Source organism: Sitodiplosis mosellana, unplaced genomic scaffold (assembly GCF_009176505.1).
Source record: "Sitodiplosis mosellana isolate CC-2019 unplaced genomic scaffold, AAFC_SMos_1.0 Smas_scaffold_6191, whole genome shotgun sequence".
NCBI classification, from domain to species: Eukaryota; Metazoa; Arthropoda; class Insecta; order Diptera; family Cecidomyiidae; genus Sitodiplosis; species Sitodiplosis mosellana.
The window spans coordinates 3,993,750-4,015,988 of NW_022601432.1; the positions used below are offsets into that span (position 1 = coordinate 3,993,750).

Below are 22,239 nucleotides of genomic sequence, written 5' to 3' on the forward strand. Positions count from 1 at the left end.
TGCTCAGTAGCCGTCGCATCAACAAACATACACACGCATACAACAACTCGTATAGAGCACGAGAGATGTGTGTGCGGCTTTTGTGAGCGCGAGATCCGTGTATGCGTCGCTGTTGCAACCATCGATATGCTAGCATTAATGCTGTGCCTTAAAACATGCTGCTTCCTAAGCAATGCAAATGCGAACGTCTGTTTTAAATGCACAAGAACTTGAGAAAAGACTTGAACATATTTTATGCATGATTACCGAGGGTTTCGTTTTCAACGGTCGAACATTTTCATATTCATTCAGAAAGAATTGTATTCACCATTTCAATGTGTGATTGATGCAATACGAATTCCAGTTGTGTCTGAAGCTCCAATCGTATTTCTAAATCACATATTGTTACAAAAAAGTGCATTGATTCTTTCATCACCACACAATTTAGGGACCTATATTAATCTATCTAAAAAAAATGAAGAAAACAACAAATATCTGTGTTCAAACGGTTTTTTAAACGACCCATTAAGAGATAATAAATCGAAAAAAAAACCATAAACCAAATAGTTACACATGTCAATAGGACCAATGAAATGACTGATGCAAATAGTTGAATCGATAAAAACCAAAACACATGTCGGCATTTTCATTCCTTGTCATTATTTCAGCTGAATGCTTTAGAAGTTGTTTACACAGGTAAGGTGAAGTAAAGTGAAAAATGGAACATTTGGCTTATAAATGGAAAAAAAAAAGAAAATTGGTCTATGAATATCTGTTGGTAGCGATGAATTTTTTTTGGTAATAATGCATTTTTCTGGAAATAAAAGAGTCAAAAGCCTCAATATTCTTTTGTAAATTTCCATTTTCCTTTATTCAGCGTTCTGTCAGAAATTTTGACTCAGAAAACACATTCTCCATACAAAATACTCTTCTTTCCAACTAACCTCATCAAAACAACAAATGTTATAGAAATGGTAATCGAAAAGACACTAGAAAATCGGTTTAAAAAAAAAGGATAACGAATTTATGTGACAAATTGATCAACAAGTGTTCGAAATGAATGAAAAAAAAGGGACAAATTTGACTAAACCAGCTGGCGAAGCGTTGAGAATAAATTAAAATTGATAATACCCAAGTATAAATAATAAATATTTAGCTTAAATATGGTCCAGTTTTTGTGGAAATTTTTCGCAAATCGTTGCCAATAGGTTTTGGAATGGTGAATCTCTTGTCGGGCCACCGATTCGATGCAGCATTTGGACATGACCCAAAATGATGTCATCCGGTATTGTGTTTGAAGCGTTGTTTCGATGCCACGAATCAAATCGTTCGTCTTGAGAATGAGTAACATTTGACGATCAACCTGCTCCAGAATATCGGATATTGATGGTAACACCAGTGTACTATTCGATTGAACCAATTCCTTTTCGGCCGCATTCGGTTTGATACGATCAATGCCAGCGATTACACTCTCCCACGGTCGCCCGGTTAACATACATGCAAACAATGGATACAAATCACCTTTGATACCCAATTTACCCGTATGGAAACGCATCCCCTTGCGATCCACATTCAATATGCTTAACCATAGTTTTGAGTATTGATAGCGGAATTCATCGGTTAAGTTCTGAAAGAGAAATAAGACAATGGTCAATTGAATATTGTCGAAATAATGAACAAATAATGACATTGCTCGTCGTTTTTTCTCGATAACTTACTGCATAAAGCCCATGATCTAGTAGGATGATTTCGTTGTCACCTTTTTTGGTCTTTCGCACCAAAATATTGCCCGGATGTGGATCTGAATGCACGAACCCGTTGATGAAAATCATATTTGAGTACAATTGACCGATCTTATTGGCTACATCGAATGTGTCGATTTTATTCTTGTGAATGTATTCCAAGTCATTAACCTGGCCACCAGTTACATATTCCATCACTAAAACACGTTTCGTTGAAATATCCCAAAATATTTTCGGCACTTTGAGCCATTTATAGTCTTTAAACATATCGGCAACCTGTGAAATAGAGACAATTTGATGAGTAATTTCATTTCGAACCAGAAGAATGATATAAAAAAATCATAGAAAATTTCATTGAATTGAATTTTACGATATCTCATTCACGAAAACATTACCTTTTCAGCGTTGCGCCCTTCATTCAAAAAGTCCAGTTCAATTGGTAAATTCTTCTTGGATTCATCAACCAGCCATTGCATTTTGAAGTCGGGGAAGACGATTGACATAATTTTGCACAAATATTCCATTGTTTTCATATCGACATTGCTGTTGCCCAACACATACGGATGTTGCACTTTGACGGCGACTTCTTGGCCATTTTTCAGTGTGGCACGATGCACTTGAGCCAACGATGCCGTTCCAAGTGGCTCCGCATCAAATGACTCAAACAATTCTTCGGGCTACAGAAATAAACAATTTCAATTAAGAAAACTGCTTCAAAAATCTGGCAAATTATGAAAAATGCCACACTTACATTCACTTTAAGATCTTGTCGAATGACTTTGTAGAGATCCTCAATGGGATTCTTTGGTGCATTACTGTGCAGCACTTTCATGGTGCTCACAAATTCAGCAGGTAACAGGTAGTCTAATGAACCAATGTGTTGGCCAACCTTGATGTAAACACCTTTATTGATGCAAATCAATTTGAGCAATTTTTCAGCGGCCAATGTATGCGATCGACTCTTTTCCGCTTTGTATTCGGCCGATTTTTTGTCCCATTCTTTTTTATACAAATTATTCCGGTACAAACAGGCGATATCGTAAACAGTAAGTGCTGCACGTGACAATCGAATAATACCCACTGAATTGACATCATAGTCGTTGGTACGAAGACTCAATCCGGTGAGCACAACACTGCCGCCAATGGCCGAATACTTGAGAACACGTCGCAATGGCCACGCTCGGTTCATTCTCGTTCAATCTGTGTATAACTAGTCCCTTCCTACTGTCAATGCAACGTCATAGATGTTATCTGCATGGAAAGAGAAAAATGAAATTGAATTAAAGAGAATTTAACCGAATTTTATTTAAATGGAATTTAATATTTTGGTTGCTGTTTTGACACAATTTTTTTTTTGAATTTTTTGTGATATTCTAGCCGCTTTTTGAATTTTTCTTATTTTTAATGTCTCTTGGTCGCTGCCGAATGATTTACGATCGAATGCTCGAGGTATTACTTCTCGGAATCATCAACCATCGACTGAATGTGTTGAATAAATAAAAGTGTTCTCGTTACAAAACTGTGAAATGAATACTAATTGTTTGCACTGTACGATCGCATCACATTCTTTTTACCTGCACAAATTAAGGTGCAGTCGAATCGATTGCGTTGAACATTCAGCTTATGAGTAATTTGGTTTGGCGTCGTGTGGTTTGGTTTGGTTTATCTCTGTCTCAAAATTTATGCTTCAATTCACTTTCTCACTGTTATTTAACAACCAAGGCAACAACGTGGTGAAATTTCACTGAGCATAATCCATTTTTGGCCAATCAGTGTAAACCATTTCGTTTATTGTTTCGTCGGTCGATAGATATTGTTTCTTTATCTCTCTTGCTCACTCTCATTAATACATTCAATCGAAGCCTCATCATATTCATGCACAATTACTAATGGGCTATTAATTCCTCAAGCTTCCCTTTTGGAATTTATATTTGTTGGAAATGTTCAACAAAACAAAAATATGTTGAGTTCATCACTCAGCAACGACGCACATGGAATTAATTTCAATAGAATAACGCATGCTTGACTCGTTGGAATTGATGCCCGAATGAAATCCGTGAATAATTTTTGCAAACAAGCGATTGTGTTCACAAAGTTCGATATGCAATGGCATACGTTAAATTTTCGGAATGACTTTCCCCTTCACAATCGATTCAAAGAGTGATTCCATAAATTCATCCAAACTATTTCTTCTGCCAGCAGCAACAGCAACAGCCCACAACATTGTTTGTTCGCAATGTTTATTAGCACAGTACGAAATCAGTTAATGAAGAGACATGCCAATCTAGATAAATTTTTCACTGCCACTGTATCACTTCAACGCGATTTTAATGAAAGTTTCCGAAAATAAATAAATAAACAGCCGCAGTCGCAGCAGCAGCGACCGTATTACGGGAAAAATGATAACGTTGTTAATGAATGTGCTCGACATTGGAACGAAACTAAGTTTCGGAAAAGAAACGTTTCTCTCTTGGATTCAATCGAAATGACGCGTCACAATAGAAAATTAACGACGTCAGCCTGATGAACAATCATTTTCATTCATCATTCTTTTGAACAAAACCAATAATTCATTCGCCAGAAAAACTCAACAAACAAACAAAATTAATTCATAATTCGAGATCTCCACCTACCTCAAGCCAAAAAATGCTAAATCTCTTAGCTCGCTGATCATTTACAATTAACTACGGTTTAACAGCTCGAAACGAATTATAAATCTCTATCTTTCATTCACTCATTCACTTTCGGAGCAAACAAAAACTAAACTGAAATTTTGACCACACAATGCAAAGCAGTATATCCCACATGAAATTTCCCGTCAAATGAATGCAATTATCGGTGTTGGCAAAATGAAAAAAAGAAAGAAATGTATTTCATAACATTGAACTATGCTAATAAACACACTAATATTTCGGCATGTATATGAGAAAGTTGTACACATAAAAGAAAAGTCGACACACTCATTCAACGAAACAGAAAAAAAAAAATTGGTAAAATATATAACACAGTGTAATAAAGTTTCGGCGATCGTGGCGCTCATTGAATACCTAACCAATAAGCCACAATACAAACGCACACACACTGCTGCTGCTTCTTCTTCTTCTTCGGTGCTATGAATGTATTGGGGAGACGTGACGTTTTTCATTGTGTTATTGTATTGCCTGTATTGGACTGAGACGTGAACACACGTTTTTGACCGCAACACCAGGCATCGAATGTTCAACGCTTTCATTGAACATTTCGTCGGTATATGGCCGTGTGTGTGCGTGTGTGTGTGTGAAAAGCATTGGAAACGAACGAACGGAACGGAGCGAAAAACTTTCACTACCCGAAAAATTCACGAAAAAAAAACATGAAGCAATGAAGAAATTGCGTGCTTAAGCTTTAAAATATACCTTCAAATCGGCAACGATTTTGCGAATCACTTTCGTCGGTCGGTAGGACGGTCTGTCAACCGGTTTTTTGTGTTTATTGCAAGAGGCGCAACTGTATTTGTGTCAAATTGTCACATTAGAGACGAGCAAAATATTAGACTGTCAAAATGATACGGTGCAAGTGTCAAGAGCGCAAATTTTTCAATTTTTTTTTATTCGTCGGTTTTCTTTCACAAATAAAAACTAGAGTAATGAGACGCGGTAACCGGTTTACCATCGATGATTTTTTGTTTGTTTCATTTTTCCCATTTTATTCTAGATTTTGAGATTAAATCGTCGAGATCCCATTAATCGAGACGACTTTCATACAAAACTAAAGTTACTTTCTTAGTGAAATAAAAGAGTAGCTTTTCTTTTGTGTCTGATGTGCTGTCTGTGTATGGCACGAAAATCCAGTCATTCTTCTGAAAAACAGAAACCGTTTTTCCCCGTTTTGAAATCATTCTCTTGTAGAAAAAAACAAATCACAATCAACGTCAATCTGTGTGATTTGGAAATGTTTATAATTGTTTCTTCTGTAGTGCGCGTGCGCGCGCAACATTTTCAAAAGAAATGCAATTAAAATTCTTCAAAAGGCAAATTATAACGATTCTTATAATAACGATGCAATGATCGGTGTCTTTGCTTGATGTATCATTTGAAATTGACGGGATCGCATGAAACGAAGAGAAAATTGGCTGCGTCAAGAATTTTCATCTCTATCTCGTATATGTGAAATGCATGAAATGCGATCAAGTGAGTCATTCGGCTTTGAATGATGATGATGTCGCGACGACAAGTACACACGAATGCATCGAATCGAGTAGATAGTTGAAATCAAAGTCGGTTTCGAAATGAACAACGAAGCCAAATTCTATTGAGCAATTACGAATTTAAATTGAAGTCATCCTACAGTGAATGAGAGAATGCTTGAAGCAATTGATTAAGATTAGGGTGATTTGCTTGACTAGTCTCACGAATTACGGACAGAATACCATTACCACACCTTCATAATCGAATGTAGATAAAATGAAATGAAGTGAAACGAAAAAAGGTCGAGAAATTGAATTGGTGGTGCCGGAAATCAAACTGAAACTCTATCTATCGCATTACAATGAAGTGAGTTTTAACAACTCAACGCCACTGCACATATTACGTCATTCACCGGTCACCATGTCTTCTGATCCATTCATCGCATGATCGAGACGAACGATTACAATGTCGATTAAAGATTTATTATTGCTGTTGTCCATTTTTTTTTCTTCTTCTTTTTCTTCTCAAAACGACATGCGGAACGAAATGTTACACCGTTTAAGGGAAAGAAAAATAGACACATAGAAAAAATGGAATGTGATGCGTCATGTGTGCAACATTCAATGTGTGTGATCCTTTAAAATGTTCAACAGCGTTCGCACAATCAAATCAAAGAAACGTTTTGATAAAAAAAAAAGAGCGACGCATAGAAAGGAGAGAGAGAAAAAACGCCATTCAATTGAATTTATATAATAGCCTGAGAATTCTCAGGTTCATGACATTCGCGCTATAGCAAGAGCAATTCTTTTCTAATAAATGCCAGAGAGAAATGAAATCATTAAACAATCAAAATGCGTAATTGCTATGCTTGTATATGGTCGGTGAGAAATAGTTTGTTCTTGTTATTTACTTTTGCTTTTTGAACAGTTGGCCGTGTCAGTTTTTTCTTTCTCTCTCTCTCTCTCTCTCTCTCTCTCTCTCTCTCTTCATTTTTTCCAACCGGTTCCGATATATTTTCTTCTTTATTGAGGAAGTCTCACATAGTGAATAATAATTATTAAATTGTTTTTGGAACTATTTTGGTGGCCGTTAGAAAATTGAAGGGAAAAAAATGAGATAACAAGTTTATCATAAATTGATTTATTGTTAAACCAATTTTTTTTTCTCTCTCTCTCTCTCTATTTCTCTGTGTCTTTCGACGATGTTCTTTGATGTGTTCACTAGATAGTTGAACATCGAAAATTTCACCACCATGAAACTGAACTCATGTCCGCGCCACACTCATACTAATTAGTATAACGTTTAACCATCATTTATAGTTTTCGGTTGAAATAAAACAAAATGTATATTGGTGTCTATTGATGATTATGACTGTGCCATTCTTCTTCTCCCGACTCAAGTCCCCAATGCCAGAAGCAGGCAACAAGAAGCGTGAGACAAGCAAACAAGAATGATGAACGAAAACAAGAGAAAGAGAATCGTCGTTGAACGAAGAAAAAAACAACAACAATGTAGTGGGTATATATTAATCGGCACCGTTGATGAAAGCCGAATCTCATGTTGTGTGTACTTATCGCACTGACAAATCTTTACCGTTGTTGAGTAGCACCGACGAAGGCGACGAAGACGATGACGGTGAATGTTCTTTTGCGATGCATGTATAAGCGTTGATTGGTTGACTGGCTCGGGAAACAAGTGCAATGTCGCTTCAAGAAAATATGCTTAAGAGTCACAAGTTGAGACAGCCAAGTTGCTTCTCAACTCGTCTCTTCTTCTTTTGCCGTGTTCTCATGGCTTTGGATCGTTTTGAGTTCCATCAATAATCGATTTTTGGCTATAACGACATTGTAACGACATAAAAATCGTAGCGACAACAAATGGCATGTCGAAATGAGATTCACACATTCATTTGCAACACACAAATTCAGTTCACTCTCGAAAATCCTGCCATATCTGTTATTAATATACCTTGTAGTAAACGCGTTCATAGTGTTTCACTGTAGTAGCGGTGTTACCTATTAAATTTTCTTGTAGTAATACTACAGTGGAATTTAATAGGATACTTTGCTACTACAGTGAAACACTATAAATGCGTTTACTACAAGGTATATTAATAACAGATATGGCTGATTTTTGAGAGTGTTCGATCAACGGCATTCCAACACAATGGACTATCGTGTGTATGCTGTGAAAAGAAAATCCACAAACGTTTCGTGTCAACGCGAAAAAATGAGAAGCAAATTCAAAAATAAAAGACGCACATCAATTTGACTAAAGCTTTATGCCATGATCTGCTTTATGCCATAGCTCCGCAAGTGTTAATCACAAAATCGTCTATCGAAATCTAAAATGCATGCTAATCAAGATCGGCCACGGTGACTATTGACTATATCGATGTCTCATTAAGCGAAATGAATAGAAAACGAGTTAAACGTTTACAAATCATAAATATATTCGTTTTTTTTTGTATACCCAGTGGAAGATCTAGATTGTAGACATATATGTCTTTTTCTTCTCTCTCTCTATCTCTCTCTCTCTCTTTCTCTCGTTTTTTTTCCTCATATTGATTGCAATGTTCGCGATGCTAACAGAGATGAAATATTTCCATAGGCCTGTGAATAGACGATAGAACAAATGGAACGAGCAAACAGAAAGACAAAACAGCATATATTCATAATAAAATCAAGGAGAAGAAAAACAGTTATAGCCATTCGATGATTATCAATGAGTGAAGCGAATAAACGCGACGCTCTTTCTCGACAAAGAATTATAGATGTGTATTTCAGGTTCTTTCTGGATCGAAAGATCGAAACAGCGGCAACACCATCGTCAACATTCCAATCCGACCTTTTTTCGCCATTCTGTTTGTTGTTGCAACATTACGGCTATACGGTTTTATTTTTCCCTTCCTTTCTTTCGTGTGTGTGTTTTTTTTTTGTTTTCGCTCAAGTCTAATGAATTCAACAACGTTCGATTCAACGGTCGTCGTTGTGAGCCGCCGTTTGTTCGTTTGCCCAGTAAGAGAGAGGATCTTGTTTAATGAAACGGAAAAAAATACCAATAGGAATGGCATAGGGAAAAAGAGAAGGAACGAACCGAAAAATATGGCTTCGATGGTTCGAAATTGCGCTTTGTGTTTTGCAAGAGTCTTTCGTAGGGCCGCCGTTCTATACACGAGTGTGTTAGGGTTCGGAGTGTGTTTAAATGTATACGGGACGCGTGTATGTGTGTATACATTTCACTGTGTCGATGACTATTCGCCGCTTTGCAAACGCACGCCATGGCTGGAATCAGGTGCACTTACGCTTGTATGCGTGTGTATTCATGTACCCGTCGTCACTATGCTTCTGATTCTGACGTGCCCATGTGTGCGTATTCGAATGTGTGTGTGTGTGTGCATGTATGCGAGCGCATCGTCGATTTTAATGAGTCTCTTTGGAATTATGACAAAGACGGCAACAACACAACGAATATACGTTCTTGCGTAGTCGCCGCTTGATGCTTGATTACATCGTTGTGTATCGTGTTTTTTATTGTTGTTGTATTTCTCTCTCTCTCTCTCTCTTTTTCGGTATTTCTTTGCCCGTTGCTGACTTTATTTTTCTTCATCACCTTTCTTTTCGCTCAATTCAATTTTATGAGCATGTTGAACATGCCGTGTTCGTTCGGTTTTCGTCTTCGTCGTCGTGTTTGACTATTAGCAATTTTTTTTATTCTGCTGCTCAAAATCAAAACCCAACCAGAATACACAACATTCAAAAGAAGTTCGATGGTGCGTGTTTTTTTTTCTCGCTCTCTCGTCGTTCGTTCGTTCATCTCTTCATCGCTTTGTGATTTAATTTCGTTTCGATGGGGCTTTGGCAGTTGTTCTAAACCCATCACATCATCATTCGCTTCGGTAGCATTGTGCTTGAATAACAATAGTTTGCTCGGATTTGCAGTGCATTTAGTGAATTGTTTGACGATGATTTTTACGTGTTAAAAATGCTCTTGCTCGTTCGTTCAAACCAGCAACAACCGAAATCAATACCAAGCCAAATGGCATCAACAAAAGTGTGCATCAGAAAATAGAAAGAGCAAAGAGAAGAAAAAAAAAACAGCAGCAGAATGAAGTAGTAACTGAATTAAAACTTACACTTGATCGTCGAAACGGTACTTTGATTTAGTTCTTTCTATTGTTTTGCAACTCTTGTGGTGCACAGTGCATATAGACAGTGTTCATTGTTTGTGTACGGTTTGAAAGAAGTGCAATTGAAAAACACCGCATTCGGTCGTATCGAACAACCAAGACAGAATTAGACACAAAAATTCCCACTTAATTCATCATTGTAATCATTCTGCCAGCGACAGAAAAACACTAAAACCTTGGAATTGAACTGTAGAAGAAAAGCAAAAAAAAGAGACTTCGTTACGTGAATTTCATACTTCGTGCGCCCTGTCCGCAGGTTATGTTGCTTCTTTGCAAGAAATCTACTCTATTCCAAAAGCCATTCGTTGTTGTTTTTTGCTAATTGGAGGTAGCAGTTTGGTGTGGCATTTTCTGTTCACTCTTCTTGATATATGCAACGAACGAAACCCAATGTGAATCATTCTTCATTTTTTTTTTCGGTGCATGTGTGCATTAAAAATATATAACAGCGAATTAAAAAAAAAACGAAGCGAGCGATGTGCGATGAATGAATATTTTATGATATGAACGTATGCGTGCCTTCGTTTTTGATGAGTACAACGCTTCGTGCAATTCACCGTATTCTTATAGTGGCCCTCTCTCAGTGCATATGAATACATGTGAATAAAAACAAGAACAGTGAACGTACATAAAATTAAGTGTTCGGCCTGCGTATGTATGTATCAGCGAAGAAATGTATTCACCAATTTCTGCAGAATAAACAATAAAACGTGTGACGGCGCTACAGAACGAGTGCTTAGAATGTGAGTTGGATACAATTTATATATATTGGTGCATTGATTAAATTAAAATCTATATACACACTACGACGTAACGAGGAAAAAAAAAAGACAGAGAAACCCGGATCGTTAATCATTTTGTAAAGTGTGTGCATTTTGTGTGTGTGTGAAAAAAAAGGGGGTTTGCAACTGGCTTAGCCAACATAGTTGTAAAACGGAGATTAGGCATCGACCAAAGATCAATGACGACGTTCACAAAGCAGCCACATTCGTTCCCACAAGTTACTAAACGAGCGTAAGTTAATTTCGGTTGATGAAATCGATTCCCTTTTTCTCTGCCTCTTCAACCTCCGAAAAAGAATGATTGAACATAATGGTTTTGTTTTCTACTCTCGTAGACAATATTATGGAGTCGGAATCAACTAAATCGGAACCAGGTTCGAGATCAAGACGTAGTCGCGGCGTTCATAATTCCACACTAAACAATAGTACTGGTGTACCGTTGCATCATCGGTCCGGTGATCGGAGTCGACATTCACATCGCAGTGGATCATCGCATAAGAATCGAAAACCCGATATGGCGCCATTCCAAACGACAGTGAATTTGGACGAAAATGGTCGCGAAGGCCAGGAAATAATTGAGGTACAAATTTTACCGCAAGATGAAAATTGGGGCGAAAATACAACGGCCATCACTGGTAACACATCCGATCAGAGTCTTTCGATGGAAGATGTCAGCAATTGGCAATCACAAACGAAATCAAATGGCCTGGGTATGGTGTGTCAGCGTTACATCGAAACGACATTTTCGCTAATGTTGTACATGGCCGCATTTGTCAGTCCATTGGCAATGGTTATGATGCCAAAATTAGGATTTTTCACGGCCGCCTTTGAAAATCCTGAAATTACACAAATCGCCCGTACACATTTACTAGCTTGTAATGCCGAATGTAAAGGTTTACTTGTATCGCTGGCAGCTCGCATGATTTTGCTGGCGCTTGGCGTTTGGGCCGTATTTTTACGAACACCAGCCGCAACAATGCCGCGAATATTTTTGTTCCGTGCCACGGTAATGCTGCTGGTGCTCATCTCTACATTTGCCTACTGGCTCTTTTATATTGTTCAAGTCACTGAAGGTACCAAAGCTATTGTTGAGGGCTCCGAGGCCTCCGACTATAAATCACTGGTTTCGTATGCAACCAATTTTGCTGACACACTGCTATTTATCCACTATGTTGGTGTTGTTCTAATGGAATTGAGACATTTACAGCCCACGTATTACATTAAGGTGGTGCGTAGCCCGGATGGTGAGAGTCGAGCCTATGCCATTGGTCAATTGAGCATACAACGTGCGGCCGTTTTTGTGCTACAACATTATTATACCGAATTTCCCATTTACAATCCATACTTGGATCGATTGCCCATTTCAAAGTCGCAAAAGAAAACGACGGTGAGCAGTTTCAAGTACTATGAAGTCGATGGTGTGAATGTATCGCAGCAACAAAGCCAAAGTCGTGCCGTTTTGGCAGCTCATGCACGTCGTCGTGATTCATCGCACAATGAACGATTCTACGAAGAGCATGAATACGAACGACGTGTGAAAAAGCGACGAGCACGTCTTATTACCGCCGCCGAAGAGGCGTTCACACATATTCGGCGTGTACAAAATGAACCGGCACCGGCCATTCCACTTGATTCACACGAAGCCGCACAGGCCGTATTCCCATCCATGGCACGGGCATTGCAAAAGTATCTTCGTGTTACACGCCAACAGCCACGGCACACGGTCGAAGCGATTCTACGTCATTTGGCCCATTGTCTCAAGCATGATATGTCACCGCGTGCATTTTTGGAACCATATCTCGTCGAATCACCATTACTGCAAAACGAAAAGGAACGCCGTAGCGTACAATCGTGGTCTCTGGTGTGCGATGAACTATTGTCGCGTCCCATCTCAAATAACAGTGTATTTCAATTAGTCCAGAATGACATATCGCTACTGGTCACTGTCTATAAATTGCCACATTTCAATTTAAGCGAAGAAGTGGTCGATCCAAAAAGCAATAAGTTTGTGCTGCGATTGAACTCGGAGACGAGCGTGTGACAACAAAGTTCACCAAGGCAATTTATATTGTCATTGTGATTTCGCTATTTACTAAATAACAACAACAACGAAACTGAAGAAGAGAGAACGAAAATTACCATCAAAATGAAAGTGTTTTTGTTTGTGTGGCATATCCATGCGTTCAAATGATAATAAAGTCTGATTTCGACAGTTAGATACCAAAAAAGAGAAGAAGGAATTGTAACATTTTTTTCCTGCCTTTTTTTTCTTCTTTAGTTTCACTTTTTCACAAGTTAATTTTCGTTTCTTTTTTTGAATGACTTTTATTACCGACTCGATCTCATGTGCGCTCGCGCGCGCGCTCACACAAACACAAGCCCAAGCCCAAGCCCAAGCACACGCACACACAAAAGTCATTTGCTGCTCGTAATTCAGAGAAAATGGGATGCCACACGAAATGGTACAAATTAAAACCAGAAACATACCTGAAATCAGTTTGCAATGATATTATGTGTAGACGAGAGGAGAGAGATAGAGAGAGCATTGATCATGGTGTCGGAATCATTTCGAGCAGAAAGATAGGAAAGAAGTGTAATGCATTAATGCTGCCACACTCTGTCAAGATTGTGTTTGTGCATTCAAGTAGAAATGCAATCTGGTTAAAAGCCACCGAAATGCAATCAAATGGATTTTTCCAATTGTTTCAGTTTCATCATTCGGCTTAGTGGATTTCATTACAGTGCTGTTGTTGCTTTTTTTCCTCATTTTTTTTTTCTTTGTAACAAAGAGAAATGGCGGAAAGAAGAGAAGAAAAAAAAAAGCCAGCCAACTAGCAAACAAATTGTGAGCAAGCTCTAACCGACACTGAAGCGTACCGCTCATGCTCACGGCTAATTGGAGATAGAGATGAAAACAAAAAATCTACGCGCCGATAGTATTATTATAACTCACATGATTATGTGCTGCGGTTAAGCGGTTGTTTCGTTTCGCGCGCAATTCCAACCGCAAAGAATGCAAAATCGTTTCTTTCCTCGTCGTCGTCGTCGTCGTCGTTTTCATATGCATTCTGTCAGATTCAATTACGTAGATCGGGCTAATTATAAAAAAAAGCAGATTGACTGAAATCAAAGACGTGCGGTGCAATGCACTTTTAGTCGGCACAAATCGATTGACGCAAAAACACAACCAAATGCTCGACCACTTTAAAATGCTTGACCACTTTAACGCCTATTTAAAATGATTCCGGTGCCACTGCTCAATTCAAACACATTTTTATGTGTCGCAGTTTAAACTCTTATCAGACATGACCAAAAATAAAATTCTGTCTTTTTATGATAATGTATTCCCCAGCGACAAAATTAAATTTTAGACTAAGTTTTTGATATTAGCATCAATAAAAGGAAACATAAATACTTCGACCCGACATAACGGAAAATTTACTATACAAACTTTTGGAGAAAGAAATGTGATGAATCTTCATCCAATATTTATACATTTGGTTTACCGTACCCACAACACTTTCGAAGAGGAAGTGTGAATAGAACAGAGAACTTGTGTACAATGTTTACAATTATAGTGAGAGGTCGATTTTAGTGTATAAGACAATTGAAGATATTCTAAATTTTCACTCTTATTGTATAAGATTGCAGAAGTATCCTATCGCATGCAACAATAGATATTTCATTTTGCGGTGTATGACAAAACTCAAAGTCGATTAGTTTAGTAGAAAACGGAAATACATATGAAGAAATGCTAGTTGTTAAGACAAAAATATTGTAATGAACTAATAACAGTCGGTAGACATAGGTGAGCACATACATACACAAACTCGTAGAAGACAATTAACAAAAAGCATATCATAAGAAATGACGACCGAAATACATGATGACTAAATTAACTCGATGAAATGAGCTTAGAGCCACATTTTATCGCCACATAGCAAACGCACACTTTTTTCTTGGATTGAAAATTACAGATAGAGACAAAACAAAAAGTGCACCAAATTTATTTATACTATGTATTTATTTTGGAACTGTTTATATTTGAATTGTATTTATTTTGAAGTATTTTTTTTTTTCGTCGTCGTGAAGATTTTTTATTGTGGCTGATCATGAACAGCATTAGAATATTTATTTAAAAACAGAGAGATGATGAGATTTTATTTTGAAACTGAAACAAACAAACCGATCGACCAACTCCATGGAACAATAAGCAAATTAGCTGTGAATTTGATTCGATAATCAGAACAATTCAATCGTCAATAAGTTTATATATCAAAAGCATACACAAAAACATATCTCTTGCCATTTGTAAATGCCTTCAGATTTTAAGTAGCAATATTCATACGAGAGACTGATTTAAATGGCGATTTTCCAACTTGGGAATTAAGCTATTTTCTATATCTCTCTCACTTTCAGCAAGCAAAACAAAAACTATAAAAATCAAATGTACTAATCAACTAGCCTTAAATACACAAATGCACAACGAATTGCACCAGCCAGCGAATCATATTTTTGTAGCTGAAATCCATCCAATGCTATAATCTATGCTCTTGGAAAAGAGCCAAGAAATAGAGACTATTCATTTTTAATGGTTTTAACTCCATTTTTTCTGTTTGTTCAATCATTTTTTTCTCTCTCTCTCTCTTGTGAAAAATATAGGCAATAAGTTGAACATATTTCATAAGCCAATTTTAAAATTTGGAATCGAAAAGAGAAAATAAAATCTAATAACTATTATATGAATTGAAACAAATAATTTGTAAGAGTTTACTCAACTGAAAAAAAACCTATGTGACTAATTGTGAAGAGAGTGAAAATAAATAATATATATTAAAACATATATGAACGATCTATGTGCGTGTGTTTCAATTTAAACGTTCAAAGAAGATGACAACAATTTTGAAGCGGCTTTTGAACCGGACAACTTTCTCTACAAATTATTAGAGAAAAATGTACGTTTTGACAGGTTTTTATGAGTGCGATCATAAAAATGTATATCGCAATGCGTTCTGTATCTGGTTTTTCAGCCTTTCCACTACGCTCAACGATTTACAGCTTTTTCAAAATTTTCAGTCTTTTCAGCGTTACTTTGGAATAATTCAGTTTTTTCCACCGTATATAAACTCACCGTTTTGTATTTTCCTACATCAAAGGTCTTCATACTTACGACATTCAATCATACTGGATCTGAAGAAAAAAAATCCATCTAAAAATGACGAACAAAAACTATGCATCTGAAAACGACCTGTAAGTAAAACTATCCATCCGTAAGTGACCTGTAAGTAAAACCATGAAAATGCCATGTGATTTTTTTTTTGTTCTTTTTCCTTGAGCTTTTTCACCAACAACATGATCTTTATTTGTAATTCTTTATTCTTGTATGTGTTTTTTGTTGTGATGCCACTAGCACCATAATCAAGAGACTCATTTATTGGTCAATTTCATTGTCTGTGTGTTGTATTTATATATTTGTGTAGCTTAATTAATCGCCATTTTGCATTGTTTTTTTTTTCTGTATTCAACATTTTTGTTCGATTCTTCCAAAAATCAGCGCATATAATTCACCGCTTGCCTGCTCATCATCGTTTTCTATTTAAGTCTGATCATTGAGTGTGTGTTTGTAAGTGTGTGAGTGAGTGTTTTTAAGGATAAAATTATGTATTGTATGTATTGTTTAAAAATGAAAATGATCTTGAAATGCTAATTAAATATGTTGAAAATGAAAGGAAAAATTGCGGCATTTCACTTTAAAACAGAGAATTCATCCCGTATTTGAATATGGTCCATTTTTGAATACTATCATAAATACGAATATCATTTAAATTTTGAATAGTGTATGTGCTCTATTTTGTTTTATATATAGATATATTTTGGTTTTTGTTTGTAGTTGTTTATTTTGTACGGGATGCGTTTTTTTATTTCAATTTTCCTCTTTCCATAACAATAGTATCAATTCAATGTAATTGTTCACGTTTTGCTAATTGTACATGTAATTTTTGGTTGTTGAGTTTTTTTTTTCTGAAGACGCACACGCTTCTACATCGCGTCGTCTTATATCATCGATTCAACTCTGTTGTTGTTTAGTTGTTGTGGATGATATGATGTTGTTGAATAGATTTATTTAGAGATATTTATGTTTTAATTGTTGTTTAATTAGTAATCTTTCATATACATAGAGATCAATTTGTGTGTGTGTTATTTTTGTTGGTTTTGGTTTTTGTGTGTTTCATTTCTGTGGCCAAATGCATAGTGGTTCCACAAGAAATGAATTTTCTATTTAGACAATAAAAAAAAGATAATGAAACAAATTCCATCACACTAAAGCTACAGTTTACCATTTTTATTATATTACAAAGCGATTACACAGCGTTCATTCCTATTCACTTGCTTGCTATTATTTTCTCTCACAATTTTTTTTTTTTGTGTGGATGTGTGTATCTCCAGAAAACCATCCAATTTGCCAATCAAAGTATATTATTGCCATTAATAAGTATTAAACATTAATTCATAAATATATATAGTTGTTTTTTTTTGTGGAAATCGATTGTTGTTTCCTTTGGTTTGCATAAATATACTTGGTTTTTTTTTTAATCTTTCAAAGTAACATAAGTATGAAAAAGGAAAAAAAACTAAATGCAGATTCTAACGCTCTAAACACTAGATGTTATCTTTGTGTGATTGTGTATAGTGTCCAATAGTGCTTTTGGTTAATAAATAGTTTTTTTTATGATATGATGTAATCTTAATGAAACAAATGTCCGAATCCCTTATTTCTCCCGTTTATATGTGGACTGTGTACTTCTTTTTTTTGCTATTATTTAGATTTTGCTCATGTCACTTTTTTTTAAACATATATATATATATATATAATTTATATGTAATAGTAAGAGTAAGCACATTAAAGAAACTACCAAATATACATGGACTAATCAAAAAATTAGATTCATCATTTTGTTAAATAGCAGAAACATTTAATAAGATTTAATCTCATTTCTTTTCATTTACTTAAGCTAAGAATTAGTCGTGTATTGACTTTTTTTTAGTTTGTTTGTTTGTTGTATTGACCCCATACCAGCATTTTGTGTGTGTGAAATATTTGCATTTAAATTAGATAATCTTTATGTTCAGATCTTTTAATTTTGAGATTGATACACAACCGAAACGAAAAAGAAAACCAACGAAATACTTAGGAATATCGCCCATATTTGGACCAAAAAACCAAATCGACAAGAGAAAAAAAAAATACGACAAAATATTTTTGTTCGGTTTAATAACTGCTATGATGAGTATTTTTCATTCATTTCTTGTTTTTTTTTGTTGCTTATACTTATAACAAGTTATTCGCGAGCAAAGTTTTTTTTTGTTTACTTCTGACATTTGTCATTTTGTGATTGATTGAGCAATTCTCAAGAAAATATTTTTCGTATTTGCATGAGTGTTGTAAGTGTTTGTTTATGTATGTGTTTGTGTGTGTGTGTCTGCTTAGACACAAATCGTTGTGAATTCCAATTTTTAAAGAAAAATCTTTTACAGAACCGAAAAAGGTTTAAGAAGAAAATAAGAAAACAACAGCAAAATAGACTTATTTCTCTTGTGTGTCATTTTTTTTATCCATTGCTTTTGGCTTATATTCAATAAGTGTGTATCAAATTGCAATCTGGTTAAAATAATGCTATTTTCATTGCAATAAACTTATAATGTTAAGGAACATGAGTTAACCGCATCTAGATTGGCGTCCACATTATCACCGCCGACGAAAATTTACAGAAAAACCGAATTTTTTTTTTGGGCATTGTTCGCTGCTCCTAATGCTGAGACAGCTATCTGAGTAGGAAATTTGCAGCCATTCAAACTTCCACAGATGGATGACCCATTGTAATGCATCACGCATTGCCCCTTTGATGCGCTGTTGGTGGTTTTGTTGTTTTCGTCGTCAATATATTATTTCAGTTCAGAATGGAGTTGAAAAAGTCCAGTTCAGAAGTTGAAAAAGTTAAGCCTAAGCCGCGCTGTCAGTCAAATGTATGTGCATTTGTCTTACATTTCATCTGTGGTGCACGCACCAATTGTGCAGCCAAGCATAATTTTCACGGTCACTGAATTGTTGTTGTTGCTGTTACTCATGTTGTTTTCTTTTCGCTTTTAACCACTGACGATCACATCGACGACTCTTTTCTCTCTTCAATACGTGATTATCGAATGAAAAACCTGTAGCACACTCCAAAGAAGCAAACGCAGCATTTTATTCGCGCACCGATATATTCAAATAGCAAATCGTTTAACTCATGTTTGTGGTGCGTTCCCCTTCCCGATCAAAGGGGACCTATCCAATAAATCTACTTTATCAACGCTATTGAGTGTGTGTTATTTTGTTGAAAACATCATACTGATTATAAGTTAGACATCAAAGACCAAAAAAAAAACATTAACATTTTTTTTTTCAATTCTTTCGTGTTAATCATCTTTTGTATGTTTTTGTTTTCTAAATGTATATTATTCTCATTTTCACATTATCTGCTGTAGAGAGAGAGGACCAAATCAAACACACAGTAATAATATATGGTTTTTTTTTTCTTCTTTGAACTTTGTATCATTCATAAGATTTGATTAATATGCTTGATGAAAACGACAATTACATCTATGTTTTTTTTTTCTTCTAAATGCAGAATCATATTTACGTTTATTTGATAATTCCATACGATTAAGATATTTTTGTTGCCCATTATATTCCATGTATGCATTTGCGTATTTTTTTTGTTCTTTTTTTTTGGCCTTATTAATTAAGGACTTTTGAGAAATGACAAAAAACATCTAAATATTGTATTGATTATTTTCAACTCTGATTATATCCTAATAAACAGATAGTGGACTCTTTTTTTTACTTTCTTTTTTGCATGCATATAAATAGCGAATCTAAGGTGAACATTGAATAATTAATATAACATCATTTCTTAACTGTACGAAATACGTTTTGTTTTGTTTGTTTCTTGTTGAGTAATACACACCGTTTACAGTAAGGTGTTTGTGAAAGAGATGTGTTTGTTCTTGGAACATCGTCTTGATGTGATCGATCAGTTATGTCGATCACGAAAAATTTACAATACAACTATTTCAACCAAAAAGCAACTAAATGAAAAGAGTTCGTTTAAGGAAATTAGATGGAAGAAAATGATGGTTGATTTGGATTGTATTCGCTCGTTCGAAGATGTTCTGTAACGGGAAAGATTCCAAGATTCTACCGCATTGTTGGCGATATTTTTCATCTGTTTTGACCATTTTGAGTATACTCTACTACCGAGTTACATTAAAGAGATCATTCTACATTCGAGTCGACCGAGATAATTCTAGGAAAGATTCTACGACTGAATGGAAATCAGGTGTGATAAGGTTGGTAAAAGTGGTCAAAATATCTTTTCCACAGTAAATCCAAGTTAAAACTAAGATTCGAATAAGGTAAGGAAATGAAAGAAAAAAAAGGTATAAATGAAGGTATGATTGACTTGTATTGGCTTGCAGGGAGTAGTTAAATAGTGGTTGTTCCTTGGATAGTGTAACACTTTTAGTGTTTGGCCAATGTATGTGGCATGGTAAAAAATAACTCAAACTGGAATTGGTATCGTTTGGTTACCAAGGAAATAATTTCAAACTCATTGCCTTTGTTGAACCGTGTGGTTCTCGTTCGCATTTCCATTTTGAAAGTTACGACAAAATAGAAAAGCAGCTTTTCTCTCATTAAATAAACTATCATGGATCGATTCATTACGATTGCGATGAATTGTATCGCCCTTAACATTTCTAGTTCATTTGATATATATGCATTTCTCTCGGTCTAAGTTAAATGTTCAGTTTTGCTTTTATTTGGTTTTTTTGTTGTTGTTGTTGTTATTTGTCGAATTGCTTCAAATTTATTTAGACTATTTATTAAGTATTATTATTATTTTGGTGCACAGCATAACAAGTGAATCATAGTTAGTTTTTTGTGTGAATTTATACAGTTTCTGTGTTTATATTGTTCGTAGCATGTTCATTGTATGTTTGGTGTGTGGTCTTTTAAAACCGAAATTAATTTTTCAATACACTCTCAATGTGTGTTTACCAACACACCCTTGTTGTTCATGTTGAACAGTTCATCTAAATGTACAAAGCATCAATTTTGTAGATGCTCAGTTGAGATGTAGTGCATAGATGACCATTTTTCCGTGTTGTCATAATCCAACAACGAACGAATAACAAAAATTTGCTAGTGAATGAGCCACAAAGATTGTACTCAAATGAAATTCGAACGAACAAAATTTAGGTCGGATTGAAAAGGTGAAAAACAAGAAACAATCGATGGTGTGTTACAATCAAGCACACACACCAACTGTTATAACTCAATAAAGCACCTCACAATCGCTCGCTTACGTACGTATTTTATGTTATATTGCACATTGGATTGAGTATATATTGAAAATTACCAACAACAAATATTAAAATTCTTGCGTTTGTGTGTATATTAGTGTTTTTTTTTTCTCATTCTCTCTTGTGTTATATGCTTCGGAATATGTATAACATTCAAATAAACTCTCTCAAAAACTGTATCTCTTGAACATGTCTTAATTGGCTATCGTAAAGTACAATTGCAACAAGAATTTCTTTTTTTTTTCTATTGATAAAATGCTCTTCAACTAAAGTGAAAAGAGATGAATTTAAGGGTGAGAAAAAGATCTGTTTCATAATTAGCTGTTTCATGCAAATAAATGGGTATATTTTCTTGGTTGTTCTGCTCCATGATCATCAAAAAATTAGTTGTTTTAAATGCGCTTATCCTTTCTTTATCAGCGCAAATATGCGATTTTGGACTTTCCTCGTCTTGTCAAATTTTTCTTCTTTCTTCTGGATATTTTGATCAAAATACTTTTTTCATTTCAGCAATTTCTCATATTCAGTTCGATTTTCTTTCGCATGTGTTTTGTTCTTGGTTCTAAATTCTTGTTTAAATTTCGTTTTACCTTTCTCCGTGTATTTCCGAATAAATCAAATGAATCGATCGCGCTTAAGGTGGCAACATTCCCGATTGTGTTGAAAATGGTTGGCGTTTAGTTGTTTTTTTTTTCTTTTGTTGGTTAAGTGTGTTTTTTTTTTGTTGGTGTAGAAGTGCGGACAAAATGTGGCATTTATCATCATCAATTGTTTATTATGTTTCATAAAAAAGCATGCGGATTGGTGATTCAACTCGTTCAATCGATTTCGGGCTACGATTATTCGTCGTCATCGTTTTGATAGCTCACATAGCGAACCGATGAGCGTTCGTTCATCAAAGACTGCTCCCATGTCCGCAACGATAACGCAATGAATGCAAATTAGATGAGGAACAAGAAGAAAAGAAGAAGAAGAAG

The 22,239-nt window shown here is 35.5% G+C and overlaps 3 protein-coding genes across 11 annotated transcripts in view; 1 reads left to right on the top strand and 2 right to left on the bottom strand.

Moving 5' to 3' along the window:
* Nucleotides 1–826: 826 nt before the first annotated feature.
* Nucleotides 827–5,233, bottom strand: LOC129576482 (aarF domain-containing kinase 1). Of its 4 annotated transcripts, none has more exons than XM_055461674.1 (5): nt 5,117–5,233; nt 2,473–2,972; nt 2,117–2,398; nt 1,698–1,997; nt 827–1,606 (listed from the first exon to the last, which is right to left on the bottom strand). In XM_055461674.1, the coding sequence occupies exons 2-5, from the start codon at nt 2,908–2,910 to the stop codon at nt 1,064–1,066; spliced, it is 1,563 nt and encodes a 520-aa protein (XP_055317649.1). In that variant the 5' UTR covers nt 2,911–2,972; nt 5,117–5,233; the 3' UTR covers nt 827–1,063. The 4 variants fall into 4 exon arrangements, with proteins under 4 accessions (XP_055317649.1, XP_055317648.1, XP_055317650.1 ...); XM_055461673.1 differs by having other exon boundaries at nt 3,296–5,125; XM_055461675.1 differs by lacking the exon at nt 5,117–5,233 and adding an exon at nt 4,488–5,019.
* Nucleotides 5,234–9,332: 4,099 nt separating this feature from the next.
* On the top strand, nt 9,333–15,714 carry LOC129576451 (vang-like protein 1). Its single transcript, XM_055461591.1, has 2 exons — nt 9,333–11,090; nt 11,194–15,714. The coding sequence occupies exon 2, from the start codon at nt 11,202–11,204 to the stop codon at nt 12,897–12,899; it is 1,698 nt and encodes a 565-aa protein (XP_055317566.1). The 5' UTR covers nt 9,333–11,090; nt 11,194–11,201; the 3' UTR covers nt 12,900–15,714.
* Nucleotides 15,715–16,500: 786 nt separating this feature from the next.
* Nucleotides 16,501–22,239, bottom strand: part of LOC129576448 (synaptic vesicular amine transporter) — a 38,216-nt gene continuing 32,477 nt past the window's right edge. For all 6 annotated transcript variants that reach the window (XM_055461585.1, XM_055461589.1, XM_055461590.1 and 3 more), the window contains one exon: nt 16,501–22,164. In XM_055461585.1, coding sequence (XP_055317560.1) covers nt 22,102–22,164 — 63 coding nt within the window. In that variant the 3' untranslated portion in view covers nt 16,501–22,101. The remainder of the gene's footprint in view (nt 22,165–22,239) is intronic.

Excerpts from the sequence above, each read along its gene's own strand:
- LOC129576451 (XM_055461591.1), top strand. The coding sequence starts at position 11,202 with ATGGAGTCGGAATCAACTAAATCGGAACCAGGTTCGAGATCAAGACGT.
- LOC129576482 (XM_055461674.1), bottom strand. The coding sequence starts at position 2,910 with ATGAACCGAGCGTGGCCATTGCGACGTGTTCTCAAGTATTCGGCCATT. Across the intron at positions 2,399-2,472 it reads GACAAGATCTTAAAGTGAAT|CCCGAAGAATTGTTTGAGTC; the intron begins GTAAGTGTGGCA and ends TTATTTCTGTAG. Across the intron at positions 1,607-1,697 it reads TAGATCATGGGCTTTATGCA|AACTTAACCGATGAATTCCG; the intron begins GTAAGTTATCGA and ends TTTCTCTTTCAG.